Source organism: Gavialis gangeticus, unplaced genomic scaffold (assembly GCF_001723915.1).
Source record: "Gavialis gangeticus isolate Ggan-Ray unplaced genomic scaffold, GavGan_comp1, whole genome shotgun sequence".
NCBI lineage: Eukaryota > Metazoa > Chordata > Crocodylia > Gavialidae > Gavialis > Gavialis gangeticus.
Window position 1 is genome coordinate 11458050 of NW_017728998.1, and position 18133 is coordinate 11476182.

The 18133-nt window shown below is 42.6% G+C and overlaps 2 protein-coding genes across 6 annotated transcripts in view; one reads left to right on the plus strand and one right to left on the minus strand.

Annotated features, from left to right (window-relative positions):
• Positions 1 to 10807, plus strand: part of MAF (MAF bZIP transcription factor) — a 293225-nt gene extending 282418 nt beyond the window's left edge. The window contains exon 3 of the mRNA XM_019505499.1: positions 10607 to 10807. The gene's annotated coding sequence lies outside the window, so the exon portion shown is untranslated. The remainder of the gene's footprint in view (positions 1 to 10606) is intronic.
• The window catches only part of WWOX (WW domain containing oxidoreductase), a 795240-nt gene continuing 787672 nt past the window's right edge, over positions 10566 to 18133 (minus strand). The window contains exons 7-8 of one of the 5 annotated variants that reach the window (XM_019505508.1): positions 11933 to 12133; positions 10566 to 10659 (exon numbers count right to left, since the gene is read on the minus strand). In XM_019505508.1, the coding sequence (XP_019361053.1) occupies positions 11945 to 12133 (189 nt within the window). In that variant the 3' untranslated portion in view covers positions 10566 to 10659; positions 11933 to 11944. Of the gene's footprint in view, positions 10768 to 10978; positions 12134 to 18133 lie in introns of those variants that run through there. The other 4 variants (XM_019505506.1, XM_019505507.1, XM_019505505.1 and 1 more) reach the window with 4 other exon arrangements.

The following is an 18133-nucleotide window of genomic DNA, read 5'->3' on the forward strand; positions in this document are numbered from 1 at the left end:
TTTTTTTTTTTACTCTTACAGCAGATTAAAAGCATCAAATTATGACACATGAAATTATGTCTGATAGCGTCATTAACTAATGCTATTTCATCTAAGTCAAACATGTTCTGAGATACAGTCCTGCTCTGGGGTGGTATATGAGTTTAGCATGTTACGATATATATATATATATTTTTAGCATATAGAAATGTTACAGACTTCCCAGAAACCCATTTACTGTGTTCACAAAATGCCTCTTCCAGGTTGTGTAACTGCTTCCAGATTCATAAGCTTGGTTACAGTTAGAGATGAATCTAACTCATATTACATTTGAAAAAATAAATGTGCACTAAAAGTAATTAAAGCATGTTGGTTCATGAATAATACACCATTTTACTACTATTTGCAGAGTATAATGAGACAAGCTACTAAATTGACAATGAATGCTCTATTATGTGATTGCCAACTGTTTTATAAGATATTGAACAGATTCATTTATTCTATCATTGTGTGCATTATCAAGCTATTGCTTTTTAATAAATTAATATCCCTTACGTCTCCGGAGTCTTTGTTTGAAATCTGGCTGAAGGCATAAATGAAATTAATTTTGTGGTCTGCGCTTAACTACTAGCGCTTGATGACTCACAAATAACGTGCCACAATTGGCAGCCCTTGCAGAACCAAATTTTTCTCAGTGGCACAAGCAGGACGATCGCCTCAGCCAGAAGCGGACCCCGGCATGCTAGAGGGGTGGGAAATACGTCATCCCGCTGTGAATTGGAAGTACTGAGATGGGGATTACTTTCCTACCAAATGCATTTAATTGTAAAGGACAAAGCTGCCCTTTAATAGCGTTCTGCCAGAAATTTTTGCCCCTGAATATATGCATCTCTGGCAGTTCATCTTTATCACAACCTATCATTGCTTGTCATGCCTACCACCTCCTCCATAAGCATGCTGTAAATTGACCCTTTAATTGTTTAGCAGCCTAAATCTGGTGACACCATGCGTTGACTGCAAAGCAGCACTTAATCCCTGGTTGGGTGATAGTGTCATTAGGAAAGTAATGGGACTGTGGTGAAGAATCCCCAAGCTTGGCTTTATTAGAGCAGAGGCGTATCCCAGAGCTTGCAGTTCAGGGGGGAAACAACACATGATGTCCGTACAGCATTGATGCTGCAGAGCTATTTTGCTAGATAGTAAACAAGTTCTAATTGCAGGTGTTGACAGGACTCAGTGTGTTATAACTAACCTTGCTGCAATGTTATTATTTCTGAAAGGAGCCTTTCTCCATATTTTTAACAATAAGTCTGACAGGTGTCATATTAAAAACAGCACTTAATTCTAACGCAACTATTCTCTCCCCATGCCCACCCCCCTCCCTCCCCTCTCTGTGCCTTTTTGTTTTTGTGCCTCTGTAATGCATGAGTTTCTCCTGCTCACAGGAGATTAAAGGAGCAGCTTGGATGGAAAGAAAATGCCTCTCTGTTGTTTGTAGGCCAGGTGTACTGGAGACAGTATCATTTCCCATTTGCCTCTCTGCCCCAGCTATATTGGCCTCACTCCTGAGGGCGGCAGGAATAAAGCCTTCTCTAGGATGAGAGGTAGTTCAGTTTTCACTGAAGCTAAATTCAGCTTCCTTTTGAGCTGTGACCTACAATTCGCGAGCAGCGTTCAGCAGGCTGAGTAGCTTTGTGATGCACGGCTGACTGTTGTCCACTAGAGACTGAGCCCAGGCCACAGGTCACGGAGAAGTTTACGCTGGATTTAAGTCAAAATGCTAAAACGCTGGTGTTCAGTCACTGCTGGGTCTGGGCTCTGCAGACAACTCCTGGCAGACCCTGCACATGTAAAATCCAGTATTGCTCATAAAGCGAAGTTTTATGGGGTGCAGGAAGGGAATTGGGAGGCATGCCATGCCTGCCCCCAGCCTCCCACTTGGTCCTTTCTTTTCAAGTATGAACAGCACTTCATGCAGAACCAGGTGGGTGATGTGGGTGTCCGCCCAGGGCGCCATGGTCGGGGGGGTATCAGATACCCCTCTACCCCGGCTGATCCCTGGCCCAAGCAAGAGCAACCGTGTGCCCAGTGCAGCAGGGGTTGGCTGAGCCTAGCAGTTGCCCCCCTTCCACTCCTATGGGGTCCCCTCATATGCCCCTGGCTCAGAGCAGCACCCCTGCCCCCTCCCGTTGCCCCAAGATCCCAGTGTGGGGGGGTGGAAAGAGGCAGGAGGCAGGTTGGGGCAGCTCCACCACTTCCTGATTGACTGTCAACTTTCTGCTCTTCCCTCATACAAACTTTCCCTTTCTGACATCTGGCTCCACCCTGCGTCCCCATCTCAGCCTGGCCCGGCCCAGGCCACCCTGTCCTATGCTTTCTGGAGCATGGAGCAGGTACGTGCCCCGCTCTGCTCCAGTCCCCACCCTGTAGTGCTCCCTGCCCACGCAGCCTCAGCTCAGCCCTAGCCCCGCACCAGGGTCAGGCTAGGGTAGGATGTGTCCCTGGCCTGCCACAGCAGCCCCCTCGGTGCAGCCCACCCCAGGAACCACTGGGGAGCAATGTGGGGGAGAGGCAGCACCATCTGCCCACAGCTTGGGAGCTGGTGTCCCCGAGAGCACTGCTCAGGCAAGGAACCAAGCCGGGCAGCGTAGCTGGGATGGCACCTTCTCCAATCCTGCGCCCCTGCCCGCCCACCTCTACCTGCAGCAGTGTCACTGGGGGGCGGGGAGGGCACCAAAATAAAAGTTCACCTAAGTTACCATTATCCCTGAGGCCAGCTCTGACTTCATGTGTGTAGTGGCACACTGGATGCCTTTTGAGGTACATGGCCCAAGGACACCTGAGCTAACTTGGAATAAACTAGCAGCCCCAAATCATCCAAGTGTGCAGCTAAGCAGCAGGGTATATCTGCCTGGGTGGACCGCTTTGCTAATATGCTAAGTCTTTGGCTTTAGTACCCATGCTCATTCATTCACATGGTACAAAATATGGGGGAGCTCAGGGGGCCGCCCCCATAATTCCCTCCATAAGAGATGAGAGCCCCTGGCCCACCTCAATCCTTTCTAAGCAGCTCAGGCGGTGGCAGTGGCAGCTCCTTCCAGCTTCCAGCTGCTACCGCTACAGACCGCCCCCCCACCCCCACCAGGAGTCGGAGTGCAATTCAAACCCTGCTCATTCACAGCTAGCTTGGTATATATGCATGAAATCCTACCTCTCTGCTAGCCTCAGGTGCTGGCCATGTGTCCTCGGTTAGGTGCCTATGACAGACTGGAATTCACCAAACCTCTTTCTGGACATACACACATGCATTTTGCTAGGGTGGCCACTGATGCACCCCCAGAATACAGGACATCCACTTGGTGGAGTGGGGGGAAACCACTGGTCCCCCTCTGCCAATCATCAGTGAAGGTCAGAGCTGCCACCTCCTTGGCCAATCGGCAGCGAGGGGTGGGGCCGTTGGGCCCCTTGGTTAATCAGCAGCAAGGGGTGGGGCCATCACAAAAAGGCCACCTCCCTTCCTGGTCACTCAGAGCCCTGCTCCTCCTGGCTGTGCACCGCCCTACTTCTAGGCATAGCTAATAGCATTGCGAGGACAAATGACTGACATGCATTTCCACCAGTGAACTGAAAAACAGGACATTTTGCAGTCCATTCCTTGGCCAGGGGACAAAGGGTTTAAAAACAGGACAGTCCAGTACAAAACAGGACCAATGGCCACTCTACCTTTTGCACATAGGCCCTGCAGTGCCTAACTCTTACTCGATCTGGCCGTGAATGACGCACTGTCTTATTTTCCTGTAAGTCAAGTGGAGGTCATCACATTCTTTACTACCTGTTATCATCTGCCCTTCCAGTTTTTTGGGAAAGGGGAAATCTCTTATTCCCTGTTGTACTGCACCTGGTGCAATGCATTTGGGGAGGCATCTCAGTAGGGGCACTGGCTGCGATTGCTGCTAATAACTCAGGCGTTATCCAGCTAAGTCTTGCACTGATTTCTTGGCCAAAGCTGAGAGGGTTGCAGATCTGTAGTGGCAGGTTCTCAAAAGGCAGTACTACTGAACAAAAGCCAAGGGAAGCAGGGCTGGGTGTGAGGCATGGCTCTATAAATTGTACAAGGAACCTAATTACAGCCACATTCACACCAGCCTATGCATGAGATAGTGGCATATAAGGTGCACAAGACTAAAAAGACCTAATGAGAACAGTACAAAAACAGTCAAAAGGTACTAACCGCTTCAAAGGCAACTGCTGAATCTTACGTTTAATTTTTATAGCTCTTTTACAAGAGTCGTGATTACCAACTAATATTCTCATCAAACAGTTGATAATCTGTTGTGTTTACCCCTTTTAACTGACTGATTTTTCAGGGATTTTTTTTTTTAATTATTATTTCCTTTTTTTATATAAGCAACTGCCCAGCAAATTGATAAGAGCCCTTTTTAATTAGATAGTGAAGTTGTATGGGTAATGTTCCATATAAAAGGTCTATAAAATACAGCAGAATTAATAAAATGACTGCTTCTCATTTAATTCAGGTTCTCCAAAGGGATCTGTACGTCTTGTTTTAGCTGGATTTAGCCTGATCTCTGGTACGTTCTTAACACTTTGCTGCGCCACCCAGCCATGAATTGATTAAAATCACATTCCTCACTTAAAACAGAGCCCAATTGGTAAGAGGATATTGTGTTTTAATCAAGTTCTTTGCACAGCCCAAAAAAGCCTTGTGAATTGCTTGTATTATATGCAAACACTGCTCATGTTGACAGCTACCTCTGGATGACTCCATCAGTATACACTTTATCTCCAGCTGTCCAAGTAATTTTCCCTGGATTTCTCCCTTCTTTTTTCACTCCTCTCCACACAGATGGATTAGAGCAACAAACGGTTTACATGCTGCACATCATTAGCTATCCTCCCTCACTACCCAGCAGATAACAACTGGGCTCTATCATCAGGACATTCATAACACCTTGACACTTTTACAACTACCCTGCTCTCTGCCAGAGCAATCTCCTCTTTTAAAGCATGGAGCTAATTCATGAAACACCAGTTGGAAAGCTCTCTGCAAAAGCAACCATCCTTATTTCTGATGCTATCCCCTTAAAACTAGAGCAACCCAGAAAAGCCATCCACTAAAAATGTGGCGTGCATTGTTAAAAACAAAGGCGCTACTGTTTTGGAGACCATACTGTCTCCTATAGCTGCATGCTTTTTTGGTGTTATTTTTTTATTCAATCTCCTGTAGAGGAGGATGGCAGCAGGCATCTATCCATCTGCCTGTCATATTTCAAATATTCCCATCGTTGTATAAGCCAGGCGCCCTGAGTGTCTGCCCTAAATGCTGATCTGTGGGAGAGTAACTAGAGTAATGTGTATGCACCCAGGCTGAGATTCAGATTGAGCAGTCTAATGCTGTTAGTATCCCCTTTCGGTCTCAGTGCTATTGGACGTGGTAGTTGTCTTTCTCACAGGGACAAGGCTTGCTCGGCAAAGAAACCTAAGGGCCTCATCCAGTGCTTGTGTGCCTTCCTCCCACATTGGCTGCAGCAAAGTTTGTGGGGCAGGAGGGAAAGGAAAGAAGACAGTTTATTTTTCAGGTTCTGAATTAAGAGAGTCAGGGGAGGGTGAGAACAAAAGCACAGAGCACAAGCTGCAGCTTGAGGCCGCTGCTTGGCCAGTTAATTGGCACGGGGCCAGGGTAGTACAATAATGAGAATATAGTAAATGCTCACCATTGTTAAGCGACAAAGATGAAGACAGGCAGGGAGGTGGGGGAGCAGTGGCCCCTAAGCCTAGATGACCAGACCCCTCCCTACTAAGTTAAATCACTTGTGTGAGACCTGCTGCCATTGCGCTTGCCTGCAGCCTGCTACATTTTGTGGTCGTCTCCTTGCATTTTTACAGCGGTGACTAGTTTCTGGGCTAGGGACAGACATTACATACAAACCGGTTTAAGTGATCAGAAACTGGTTTCAACCTGTAACAGAACAGACGTTCAGTGCACATAAACCGGTGGCTAAAACCGGTCTGAGATAAACCTGGTTGAATGTAGTATCAGACTTAACTGATTTGGCTCAAACCGGTTTATACACTGTCCCAGACCCCTTGCTGGTTTAAGTTAAACCAGACTCCCCCAGCATCCCAGCATGCTCTCTGGGCTGGGCGGGTCTGTTGGTTCCACAGCAGGGCCGGCCCCTCCCCTCTGCTTCCTGGCTGCAGCTCAGGCAGACACTGCAGATGCCTACCTGGCTTCTGCTCCCTGCCTCCCACTCTCTGCTAAGCAGGTATTCCCCCCTCCCTCTCAGACACCTCTCAGCATTAGCTAGCAGAACACATGCTGGCTACGGTCCCTGCTGTGGCAGATGGGACAAAGGCAGAATCAACAGGTAGCTGGTAATGTCCCTCTGTTGTTTTCTTAATGGGCCAATAAACACTGAGTTAGGGGTGATAAACATTCCTTGCTGGGTTGGTCAGGAGGGGGGGAACCCCTCCCTATTCTAGTGTCCTGCTGGGAGCTGGCCATGCCCTCCCTCAGCTCAGCTCTGTGGAAGGGAAGGGAGGGCTGCTTCTAGCTTGAGCCACCGCAGGTATGTGCCTGCATTTCTGGGATGTCTGTCTGGTTACAAAATTGATTTAGTCTAGCCAGGTTAGACTAACCTGCAAAGATTGACTCAATTCAGGCTCAGGCTTTTTGAATGTCTGTCCCTAGCCCTGGTGTCTTGGCTGACCTGCATGTGCTTCTTACCTTCAGACTTCGGCCACTCAGATCTGTCGAAGTACCTAAGACACAGACAAGTGAGGGGGCAGAGCCACATAGTAACTTACCATGCCAACTGGGGCACCAGATAGGTAGAGATTTAATTTAATTTTCTGCAGGCTGGTTTTGGAGGTGGAAGGAATTATGGCTGGATAATCACCTGTGCTGTTCTAGTCACAATGCTGGGTAGCTATGTGCAGCTCCCAAGGACAACTACCTTTCATTTCTCCAACCAGCTGCTGCATGGAAAGAGGGCAGAAATTCAGCAGTGACTGAAATGAATCTTATTTGTAAAAATACCTATCTGGGCTCTTTCAAGATGAAAACCACAAGCATACTATTCTTATAAATAACTGGTGCTACTAATGTGCTTTACCCTCTCAGAGCATCTTGGCTTCAAAATAATAGAGGAATTTTTTCTCAGCTTTCATTGTAGTTTGGGAGACCTGATTTTTAGAGAAAGTGCATACAAAGTCAGACTTAAACCTAAATAAAATACACACTTAAATCAGACAAGGAACCTGGAAAAGGGTCAACTTTTTGCAGGGCTTCCCAGAGTCACAGTACAAACATTGCATTCAGTACCTTTACTTATACTACGCTTAAAAAAATACATAAGGAGAAAGCCTAATTACTGTAGCTTAAATTCAGGCTGATGTGAAGGACATGTGCACAGTATGTATGGCTGGTAGACTGCTGTTCAAATTATGAATATATAATCCTGTCAAGATAAGTACAGAACATAAAATGGATAGGTAATTTTTTGCCAGCCAGAAATAATTATCAAGTCTAAAGACACAAGCAAAACTAAAGGACAAAGTAAGATCTGTCCAGAATCTGTCCAGATATTGATCATTCCAGTGGTAAACTAGTTGGTAAAAGTGTGTTTAGCTTGAAAGGTCATGAGCTTAACAGCTGACAGGAAGTTATTCAGCCTTGACGTAGGTGAAATTATTGTGGTGCTGGAAAGACTCTCTCAAATAAAATACCTACCTGGTTGCAGAATATGAGGATTTGTCTTCTCTGCTGTAAAAAAAAAAAACCCCAAAACTTGACCAGTGTGGTCATTTGGGCTGTTTTCATAGTTTCATAGTTGGTAGGGTCGGAAGGGACCCAAGTAGATCATCAAGTCCGACCACCTGCCCTGGGCAGGAAAGAGTACTGGGGTCGAATGACCCTGGCTAGGTGATCGTCTACCCTCCTTCTGAAGAATCCCAGGGTAGGAGCGAGCACCACTTCCCTTGGACATTGATTTCTGGTTGTCTCACTGTTGGGATATATAACTAGATTTCAGGTCCATCACAGCAATAATCCTCCAAAACCACCACATGGTAGAGATAACAGTAGCACCACAGATGGAAAATGCAATTTTGGTATTGACCTTACTGGTGCCAGGATTGTACCCTGGCTCTGGAGTACTACCTGCTGGCCCACTGGCTGGTGGCAAAGGAGGCTGCTCATCCACGTGTCTGAATACAATGCAGAAATAAGACCCCACCTACTGCATGTAGAGTTGTGGGATTTAAAAGGGAATGGTTGATCTGAACAAGCAAGAACAGGAAGGAGGGAAGAAAACCTCATGTGACAAATCCTACAGCATGAGAGTAGGAAGTATACTAGCTGTTGGCGTCTTGGTGGCCCCTGACTAAGAAGACAAACAGCTCAATAAAACAGCAGCACATTTTTTTATCCCTTTCTCTATATATTTTAATGGATGTGAATTAAAAATGTCTATCAATACTAGCATGTGTTTGAAGAAAGCCAAAATTATAGGCAACATCACCAAAATTACAATTTTGCCAAAATGATAGGTAACATCACCTGTGTTCCATTATTCAGTATTTTTTTTGATTTTGCTGATACAAGATCAGTCAAGGTTTCAGAGTCTGCTGTTCCATTAGACTTGTATGGCTTGAGTATTTAACTAACTTTAATGAATACTGGAATCAATCAACCGTGGGGTAACACTTGCAGATATCGATTCAGGTAAATCAGGTGGAAAAAATAAAAACTGGTCAATAAATGAAGCTGATCAATTGCAAATGTACCAAAATTTACACCAAAATACAAAGCAACTTTCAAAGCCACTGGTTTAGACTCACCTAGGACATGAACAATTTATCAGAGTAGAGTGGGGGGGGGTTTCTTTTAACTCGTTCTGCATTTCTAATCCCACTAGCCTTTTCCTTTCTGTGTGGCTATCAAGCTGTGTGCGCGTGCATATGTGTATGCAAAATTATTTTGACAAATTCTGCTACAAAAACAAATATTCTGCTACTCTGCACCAAGTGAGCTCCTTTGTTTGGAGGAAGAGAGGAAATTTTGTTTTATGTAGGCTATTTCAGCACAGCATAGAGAGGAAAAAAAATGGTTCGGGCTTTGACTGGGAGAAAATGTCAACATTAAAATTCTGGATACAGTAGCATACTAGCGTCAATAAGCATTTGGTAACCAGCTACAGGCATAAGTGTCAAATGAACCTGGTAAGCTGAGCAAACTCAGAAGCACCGCCATAGCAATGAAAGCTAAGGCTATCTGCAAGATTAAAAATGCTTTCACTTTTTAAAACCCAAAATGAACAATGGAGAAGGCAAAAACAGATAGTCTTTGAAGGAAAGCAATCTTGCTAAATACCAAATTCTCATAAAAGCCTACCACATTGCAGCACTTAGAAATGACAGCATGTGCATTATTGGGTATTAATGTCTGCCTAAATGGAGCATAAGGCCCAAGGCCTTAGGAAAAATATAGTGCTCCCAGCAGTGTTTAATTACTCTGCATATCTAACCTAGAAATGGCATCCTGTGCTGCAGTGTTTCTCTGTCGTCTTAGATCCATTAATATTCATGTATTAGATTAATCCTTTTTTATTTTTGCTATGAAAAGAAAACCCAGTGCAACTCTTGGGGCAGTTGAACAGGTGGTAAGTGCCGTTTAGTTTCTAGACTGTCTAAACTTCAACTAGTCTTTCTTTTTGAGCCTGGCTTTGATCCCATCTTCACTTTCCCTTGCACTGGTAATGTTCAGGCATGATATCATTTCAGCGTGGAAATTTTAAAGGAAATCGGTCTAGGTATTAGGGAGGTCTGAAGGATTAAAGGAAAAAAAAAGGGGATCTCCCATTGGCCTGGATGAGGATCCGTGTCTTTCATAATCTGGGGGGAGGGCACCGAGAGAATAACTTACTTCTTGAAATGTCTACGCAGATGTTATAAACACTGCACTGGCTGTACTGGGAATGTCATGCCAGCAGTCAAATATCAAGCAGGAGAGGTTATTAGTGGCTGAGGGATAATGGACAGAGGTGACAAGGGTGGCTGGTGAACTGGCCTGGGTCTCGTCCTTGGCAAGGATGGATTTGTTTGCCCCACATAGGACCAACTCTGGTGGGTGGTGCAGGGATCTCAGGACAGTGGCTCCACCATTCACACCCAAAATCTGTTTGGAAGAACTGAATATCGTAGACAGTCCCATAGCAGCCAGTCTCGGGGATTTCGGCCAGCCTCAGCACGTGCCCGCAAGAGAGATGGGCGTTTCTGTGCGGGCCTGAAAGGTTTGCTGCCTGCATCCTGACTGCCTTTACATACAAGCTAAAAAGAAAAGCACTCAGAACAAACTGAATCGTACATGTGTATTATTATTTATTATTACCATCATCGTTATTAAAACTGGCATGCGTTATATGGGGAGGGCACCACGGCTATTTATTTCTGACGAGTACGTTGCTGGATTTGAACATGCACTCAGCAGCTAATCAAACTAAGCCACTTCCTGAATCTCGATGAAGAATATCTGTTGTCAATAAATCATAAACAGCAACAGAGCAAAATAAGGCGCTATTAAAAATCTTTATTTCTTTTTTCTTTACAGAAAACAATGCTGGAATGCTGATGGCTTCGGACAACGTTCTGGCGTGAAGACAGCTATAAAGCACAAACACACATAAATGAACTCGGAAAGAAACCAGAAAAAAAAACAGCGTTTTCATGACATCAACAAGAAGCTCTTTATTTTTCCTCAAGTTTTCTTTTCTAAAAAAAAAAAAAAAAATATGGAACTAAAACATTTGCAGGAAAGAGGCAAACTTTCTCTTTAGGTGACAGTATTCAAGCATGTTCTTTTTCTAAATTTAAAATGAAAGGAAAAAAAAAAAAAAATATGGAACTAAAACATTTGCAGGAAAGAGGCAAACTTTCTCTTTAGGTGACAGTATTCAAGCATGTTCTTTTTCTAAATTTAAAATTAAAAAAAAAAAAAAAAATATGGAACTAAAACATTTGCAGCAATGAGACAAACTTTCTCTTCAGGTGACAGTATTCAAGCATGTTCTTTTACTAAATTTAAATTGAAAGGAAAAAAAAAAAAGCTGAACAGGATACAGTATCAGGAGAACTGAGAAACTGTGAACCTTTAAAGACCTTTAAAAAACAAAAAACTTCTTAAAACTGTGAACCAAGACATGGATGGAATAACATTTAAACCCCTGATTACACCCTTGTGTGTTCTTAAGGAGACAACACCATCTTTCCTACCCCTGCGGTATTTAGGGAATGGTTTACAACGTATCTTTTATTATAATCTTTTAAGGAAAACCTGCAATATTTAACTAGCAGTGACTCTGCCATTTCTGTTTGGATGTCTTCTTGCACCTTCTTTTTCTAGACAGCGCAGTTATATTTGTAGCTAGCGGCCAAGGGCAGGAAAGCTTTCCTTCCTCCTTCCTCTCATTTGTATTTGCCACACCCGGTAAAAATTTTTAGGGAAAAGCATAAATGGAGCTATCATGATCAATGCATAACAGCTAACCGCGAATAATTACCAAAATAGAAAGGAAATCCCGTATCGGGCTATGTTTTTAGCCATTCATTAAAGCAGCAAAAATATTCTCAGCATTGCTGTTCTAAAATAACATAAAAGATGCTTCCTTGGGTTACACTTTGAACAGGCTATAATCAAAAGAAAGAGAACCAAGACTAACTAAGCCCCAGAAAGCGATATTGTCCCTTTAACCCACAGTATTCCCCATTTCCCATTGGTACTTAACATTTTTCACTATGTTGTGACTGCTATTATTTCATTTAACACTGGTTAATCTGTATCTGAGGTATATGGAAACCCTCTAGATGATAAGATTGGATAGGTTCCAGTGTTGGCAGTTTTCTAGTGTGCACATACTCTGTGTGTTTTGATCCTTACAGGAGCTCCCTGTTATTTGGACTGCCTGCCAATTCGTTCTTGGATCAGTCTCTCGCTCAGTTCCCACAAGGCTGCAGCCGTCACTTCGTTCTGGGCCTCTTGTGATGGCAAGCAGCGACAGCAGTTGTTGAAGTACAGTCCTCCCAGGCCCTCCAGCTCTGGAGCAGTGGCACAGTAGACAGTTGTGGCAGCTCCTTGTTGCTAGAATTAAAAAAAAAAAAAGGATATATATATATTATAGTTGTAATTTTGACTGTGGTCCTGTGAAACCATGCGTCTTATTAAAATATCAATAAAAAGCATTGCAGCTGACAGTTCACTTACAGTATGACAATGTTAAGGCTAGCACATGACTTTCTGGAAGCTCATTTTAATGCACCTTGATAACGACGTATTCATCTCTCAAAGCAAAACCAAAATGCATCGATCCAAATCCTGGGTCGTCTTTGCTCAGAAAATACTTCAACTTCTGCAAGTATCTTGCCTGAGTTAATACCATCGAAATTATCCAGCTGTTATTATTACACCGGGGGAAAAAAAGGAAAACACTGCTTTACGTGTTTTCCTTTACAGTGCAGAAAATAATGACCAAACGCCTTGATTTCCACGATTTCCTAACCTTGATAAGCAATGCAGACTGATGTTTTATTTTTATTTTTTTTAAAACCTCTTGTACAAAATTAACCCGGGCACTTCAGTTAAAGCCTATCATGTAAAGTGCAATTGGGAGCTGTGCCAAAACTGTCTGTATATCTTTGATCAACAACCTTACTGTGGCAGTTGTCACCACTGCTGTGTCAAAATGTTTCTCCGCTTCGCGCAGCAAGTGAAGTTCTTGATTTGCGGAGACTCAAGGCTTTGCAGCAGTTTTGCTACCCTTTAAGACCTACTTGAGGAAACTAACAGATCTGTAAGAAATACAGCGGATAGATCAGAGCTGTGCAGGTGACTTTTGTCATCCAAAATCTAAGCGCAAAGAAGCAGAATGGATCACGTTTGAATTCTGTGATGGAAATTAGAATAATAAGGGCCCCCAACTTTTTGGAGCTCATGCAGATGTGATGTGGGAGCATCTCATTCAGATTGACAAACCTCTGTCAAAAAAGGCTGTAGAGAGAAAAGACAAAGCTTTGCTTTGCAAGCTGTAATTAAAAACATAATAGGAATTCATAGCAAGACATCGTGCATGCAGCTCTAATTTAAAACTGATACTGTTTATCTGGCATCTTATGATCACGTATGCAGACTAGTCCTTTTTGTGGTACCTAATTATAATCTGATAGGAATCAGAACAAAAGAGACTGCCAAGTACAATAGAAAAGGTAACCAAAGAGAAAGTAGATGGTACCACAAGAAGATGAGTTCATGGGGAGTAGGAATGGGCTTTAATCTCTAATGTTTTCCTTCAAATTATTTTCTTCTCAGATCCAGTAATTATAATCATGACACCTAAGGATCAACCAGGAGTTGAGTGAATGGGGACCAAAGAGAGTTACCTAACATTGTCATCTTCCAGTGTCAAAACTGTCTAAAAAGCCTAAATCATCTTCAAGATGGGTTTCCTATTCGTTCTTAACTTACACAACATGCTAAAAAAAAAAAGCAGGGGGTAATTAGCTAGCAGGACCCATGTTTTTCTCTTCAGATGGGAATAAGTCAATAACGATGAACGCTGTGACTTAGAAATGTTCCCCTATGGCAACCTAATCCTGGGACAAAACCAAATGGGCTAGTATTAAGTATTTTAAGAAACATACAGCTCTTACCAAACCAAAAGATCTTTTTTAAAAGTTAGTGTGCTAATTAGTAATGCTTTTATTAAACCAAATAATCTATTAAAATACTCCTATGAAATAATCTTATATATTACAGTAGTACCTATAGAAATGAAATGGGGTTCTATAGAAATTACATTCAAAATCCATATTATTTAGGAGAGAATGGCAGATTTTCTATAGACTGATTGAACCATCAGAGAGTTTCCCTGCATGGATATGATCGATCTTCCGTGTATAGAGGATGGTCCAAAAGACTTAACAAAAGGTTATAAGCTTTTTGTATTCAGTTCTATAGGACTTTTTTTCTAAATGAAAAATAAAACTAACGTGATGAAAGAAAAAGACTAGTTACTATGCTATTACTGAAAAGCTGCATTATGGTCAACTTAGATTCAGGTGTGCTTCAAGCAGAACTCAGCTAATTCACAAAATGGAAGATTTAAAAAAAAACCTAAAACCCAACAACTTTAATCTGAGATGAGCCCAATTCTATTACTTTTCAGTGAAAACCTCGGTAATTAATAGCAGCCAAATAACCCATAATAAAACTGAGGGAGCCCGGGCGCGCACACAACTGTCAAAGAAGTCACTGGGAGTCTCTCCTGTGTGTCCTCTGGGATATTTGTTTAAAAGATGAAAGAATGTATCAGGGGAAGACTGAAATATTTTATCATTTAAAGCTGCCTCTGTTCCTTTGAGAACGCCACATGAGCAACGTGCCATTTGCTTTTGGGTCAAGTGCTACTTTACCTACTTCTAAACACTTCACTCATTGTGTTGGCTGTTTTGGAGGAAAGAGCACAGCAGCTTTTTCTTTGCAAGCAAAGAACTCTTTTTTTTTATCCTTAAGAAGGGAAATGGAAATCATATTTATCCCACAAAAGCTGACAGTGTGGTGGGTGAAGCTAAGCATACTTAGCACTTAGCATCATCAGAGCAGTGCACAAACATTAACTAATTAAACCTCTGGTGCTCCCTAGAACTAGGTCAGTATTGTCCCCATTTCATCAGATGGAAAAACTGAGAGAAAGAAGTTAAGGCCCAGCTCCTCAGAGGTACTGAGGCATTTAACTCATTAACAAGTAGGAGGTAGGCACAGCAAGACCTTTGATAATTTAGGCCTATATCATTTGCCCAAGGCTACAGGGAGAAATGATGTCAAGAAAAGTGAATGGCTCTCAGTTGCATCCATAGACCATTGGCCCATGCTGCCTCATTGCAGTAAGAAGGCCATGTAGGGACTAAGCACAATTTTAGTTCCTATTGGAAACTCAAATGCTTTAGGAAAATCTGGAATACAGATCCAAACTGTCTACAAATGCATCGGGGGGGTGGTCAGCAGGGAATTGGGGATACTCTGTTTACCAGGGCACCCCTCGGTGTTACTAGAAATAATGGCCACAAACTAAAGGGGAGCAGATTTAGATTGGATATCAGGAAGAAATTCTTTACGGTGAGGGTTGCCAAAATATGGAATGGGCTTCCAAGGGAGGTGGTGCTCTCCCCTACCTTGGAGGTGTTTAAGAAGAGATTAGACAGGCACCTGGCTGGGATTATTTAACCCCAGTGCTCTTTCCTGCCTAGATCAGGGGGTCAGACTCCATGATCTACAAGGTCCCTTCCAACCCTAGAAATCTATGAACAGATCCCAACACTACCATAACTAAGATGAGAGGACACTGTTTCCCAGCAAACAGAATTCATCCCTTATCAGCACAATCCTTTGAGTGACATCTTTATATGGTAAGATATTATGACAGTTTAGTAACAAGTTATAATTTTTTTACTCATCAGCTCTGCAGTTCACATATCATCAGCACAAGACAACAGGATGTTAGGGAGTCTAATTAGTAAACAATTCCAGGCTGTTGATACGAGATGAAACATTCTTAAAATGATAAAAAGAGCACTTTAATCACCATCGAATGACTTTCAATGCCAAACCGTTTTGTGCCATGTCAGTACATAATTTGAAAAAGATTAAAGAGCTCTATAAAAGAATTAACATTAACAACTTTGTTAAAAAAAGCCTTAAACAATGAGCTTGTCAGTTGTCAACAACGCTCCATGACCTGTGCTGATAAAAAAGCAAAACATGCTTATAAAAAGTGAGAAAGCTCTGGGAAACCCGAACATTTTCTTTCTAAGGCTGAGAGTTGGATGTTGTGGTACTAATCACTGAAGCTGGGGTCACCCATCTTTAACCTGTAACAAAGGCAGTGAGTTAGGATGATGAATACACGGGATAAAGAATTTCTGAGAAGCCCAACTGAATCTTTAATCATGCCTGAATGCCATTTCCGATCCAGTCAAACATCTGAAAGCTGCCAGGCAAGAGCCATGCTATCAATCTTTATAGTGTATGCAAAATTACCCAGGAATCTTGTTTTGGATTAAGTTAAAGAGTGTCTTGGTAATAAGGGTTCATCATTTGCTTTTGCAAATCATTTGTCAGATTTGCAGTACAATCTTAAACTACTGCAGAGTGGGATTTATAAAGCAGTTGCTGTTTATTTATAGTTGAGGCTCAAAGATCTAAATTATCCATCCTTCCAAAATCCTTTGTTGGGATGAAAACGTTAAGTAGCAACTAGTTTATAGCCATTTATTTCCTAACTGCGAGCTATCAATTTGTAGCTGTTGGCGCTGAATGCAAAATGAATATTGAATATCTTAATGGTAAAGGAAAAGGGATCCTTTGATATGCAGTATATGGTAAAAACCTCATTAATATATGTAGCGCATCCATTAGTATTCTAAGATACTATTTATGTTCCCGATAAGAAAACATATTATACAGTTGATGTTTAGTTTTCAATTTGTCTGGTTTCACCTGCATATTTCTTTTCTAAAATTAGATTCCTGTTCTGCAGCAGGTTTAAATATGAAGTATATAAATAATAGAAACAAAGCCATAACTCATCCGTATATTCATCAACTACAAATGAACAGGAACCATTCTAAACAACAGTAAATGCATACACATAGCACTAAACAGTGCCAATCAGGGGAGCTGGAAGAGGACTTATTTTTTTAATGAACAATTAAGGTTCACTGGATTGGTTATAAAAGGAGTATAAGGTCAAGTGTGGCATTCTGCATTTTGAATGATGGAGAATGGAAACAGGTGAATTCAGAATGACAGAAGCAGCAAATATTTGTGATGAGATCCCAACTAAAAGCAAGCAGGCCTGGTAAAATGCAAAGGCCAGTGCTTCCTTAAACCTCTTCCAGCTTTTCTTGTTATTCAGCTCAGGTCTATTAGGCAAAGCAAACACTTTCCCTGTGCAAAAACAGCAGATTAATACAACAGCATTGTGAACATGCACTTAGACCGGAATAATTTATTATACAGCAGCGATGGAGATGAGGTAATAAGAACATATTCCACATCATGGGATAAATGGCAGTCTCCACGCCCCCTCTATGCCTCCGCATAACAGTCTTACAATGGGCTTTAAATCCACTCGGTTGGAAAGTGGAAACACAACATTTTGAGTGCATCTGTTGGCCTCAGCAATGCACAATTACTGATTCTCTATGAAAAATCTAGCTTGCAAAACCCTGTTGGAAAAGAGCTTGTAAGGAAATCACCTGCCCATTTTCAAAGGCAGCTTTTAAAACTGTTTCTTGCAGCTTGCTATGCCTAGGGCTATAGTCTCATCTGGCGCAGAGAAGCACAGCTCCACTAACTTCAGTGGAATTACGCACGTCTGTGGGAGCTGAGGATGTGGCCATGTTAGGCATATGAAAATTGAGTCCAGCTACATGTGGGCTTGTAGCAGCACCCGCCATCCGGCTGCAGAAAAGCTTGCATCAGAGAGTAAACTTTTGAGATGGCCACTTCAGAGTCCATGGTCTGGCTTCTGCTGTGTGATAAAACTGGGCTGGAATCACAAAATGTCCTAGCAATTCCTAGCATAGAATGGAAACTAGTACAAGCCCAGGCAACTGTACATCGCTGCCTCCTCACCGGGAATTCAGTCGCAGCCTTCAGGATTCCCCAATGCCCTGAAAAATTGCTGGGGCCCAACCCTGAGAACCTCCTGAAGCCAGGGAGAGCTTAGGAACCTCAGCTCATCTCAGCAGAGAAGACGCTTTGGCTATATTTCTCATGTTATAACTCAGAATACTTGTGGATGGCCACCACTTGTACAACCTTGGGGTAGGGGGAGGATGTAGTCGTATACAAGGTGCAGTGTCAGACCTGCTTATTTCCTTCTCTTTTTCTCTTGCTCTGAGCACTCCAAGCAGGCACTCTCATCTTACACGCCGAATATGCATTATTCTATAATAAGAAAAGAGGATGCCCTGATTATTTATTCAGCAAAGAAATACAATTTTGAGACTTGCCTTGGTTAGTGTGGGTAAATCCAGTAAACTGAAATCCAATCTCAGGTCCAAAAAAAAAAAAAAAAGGACT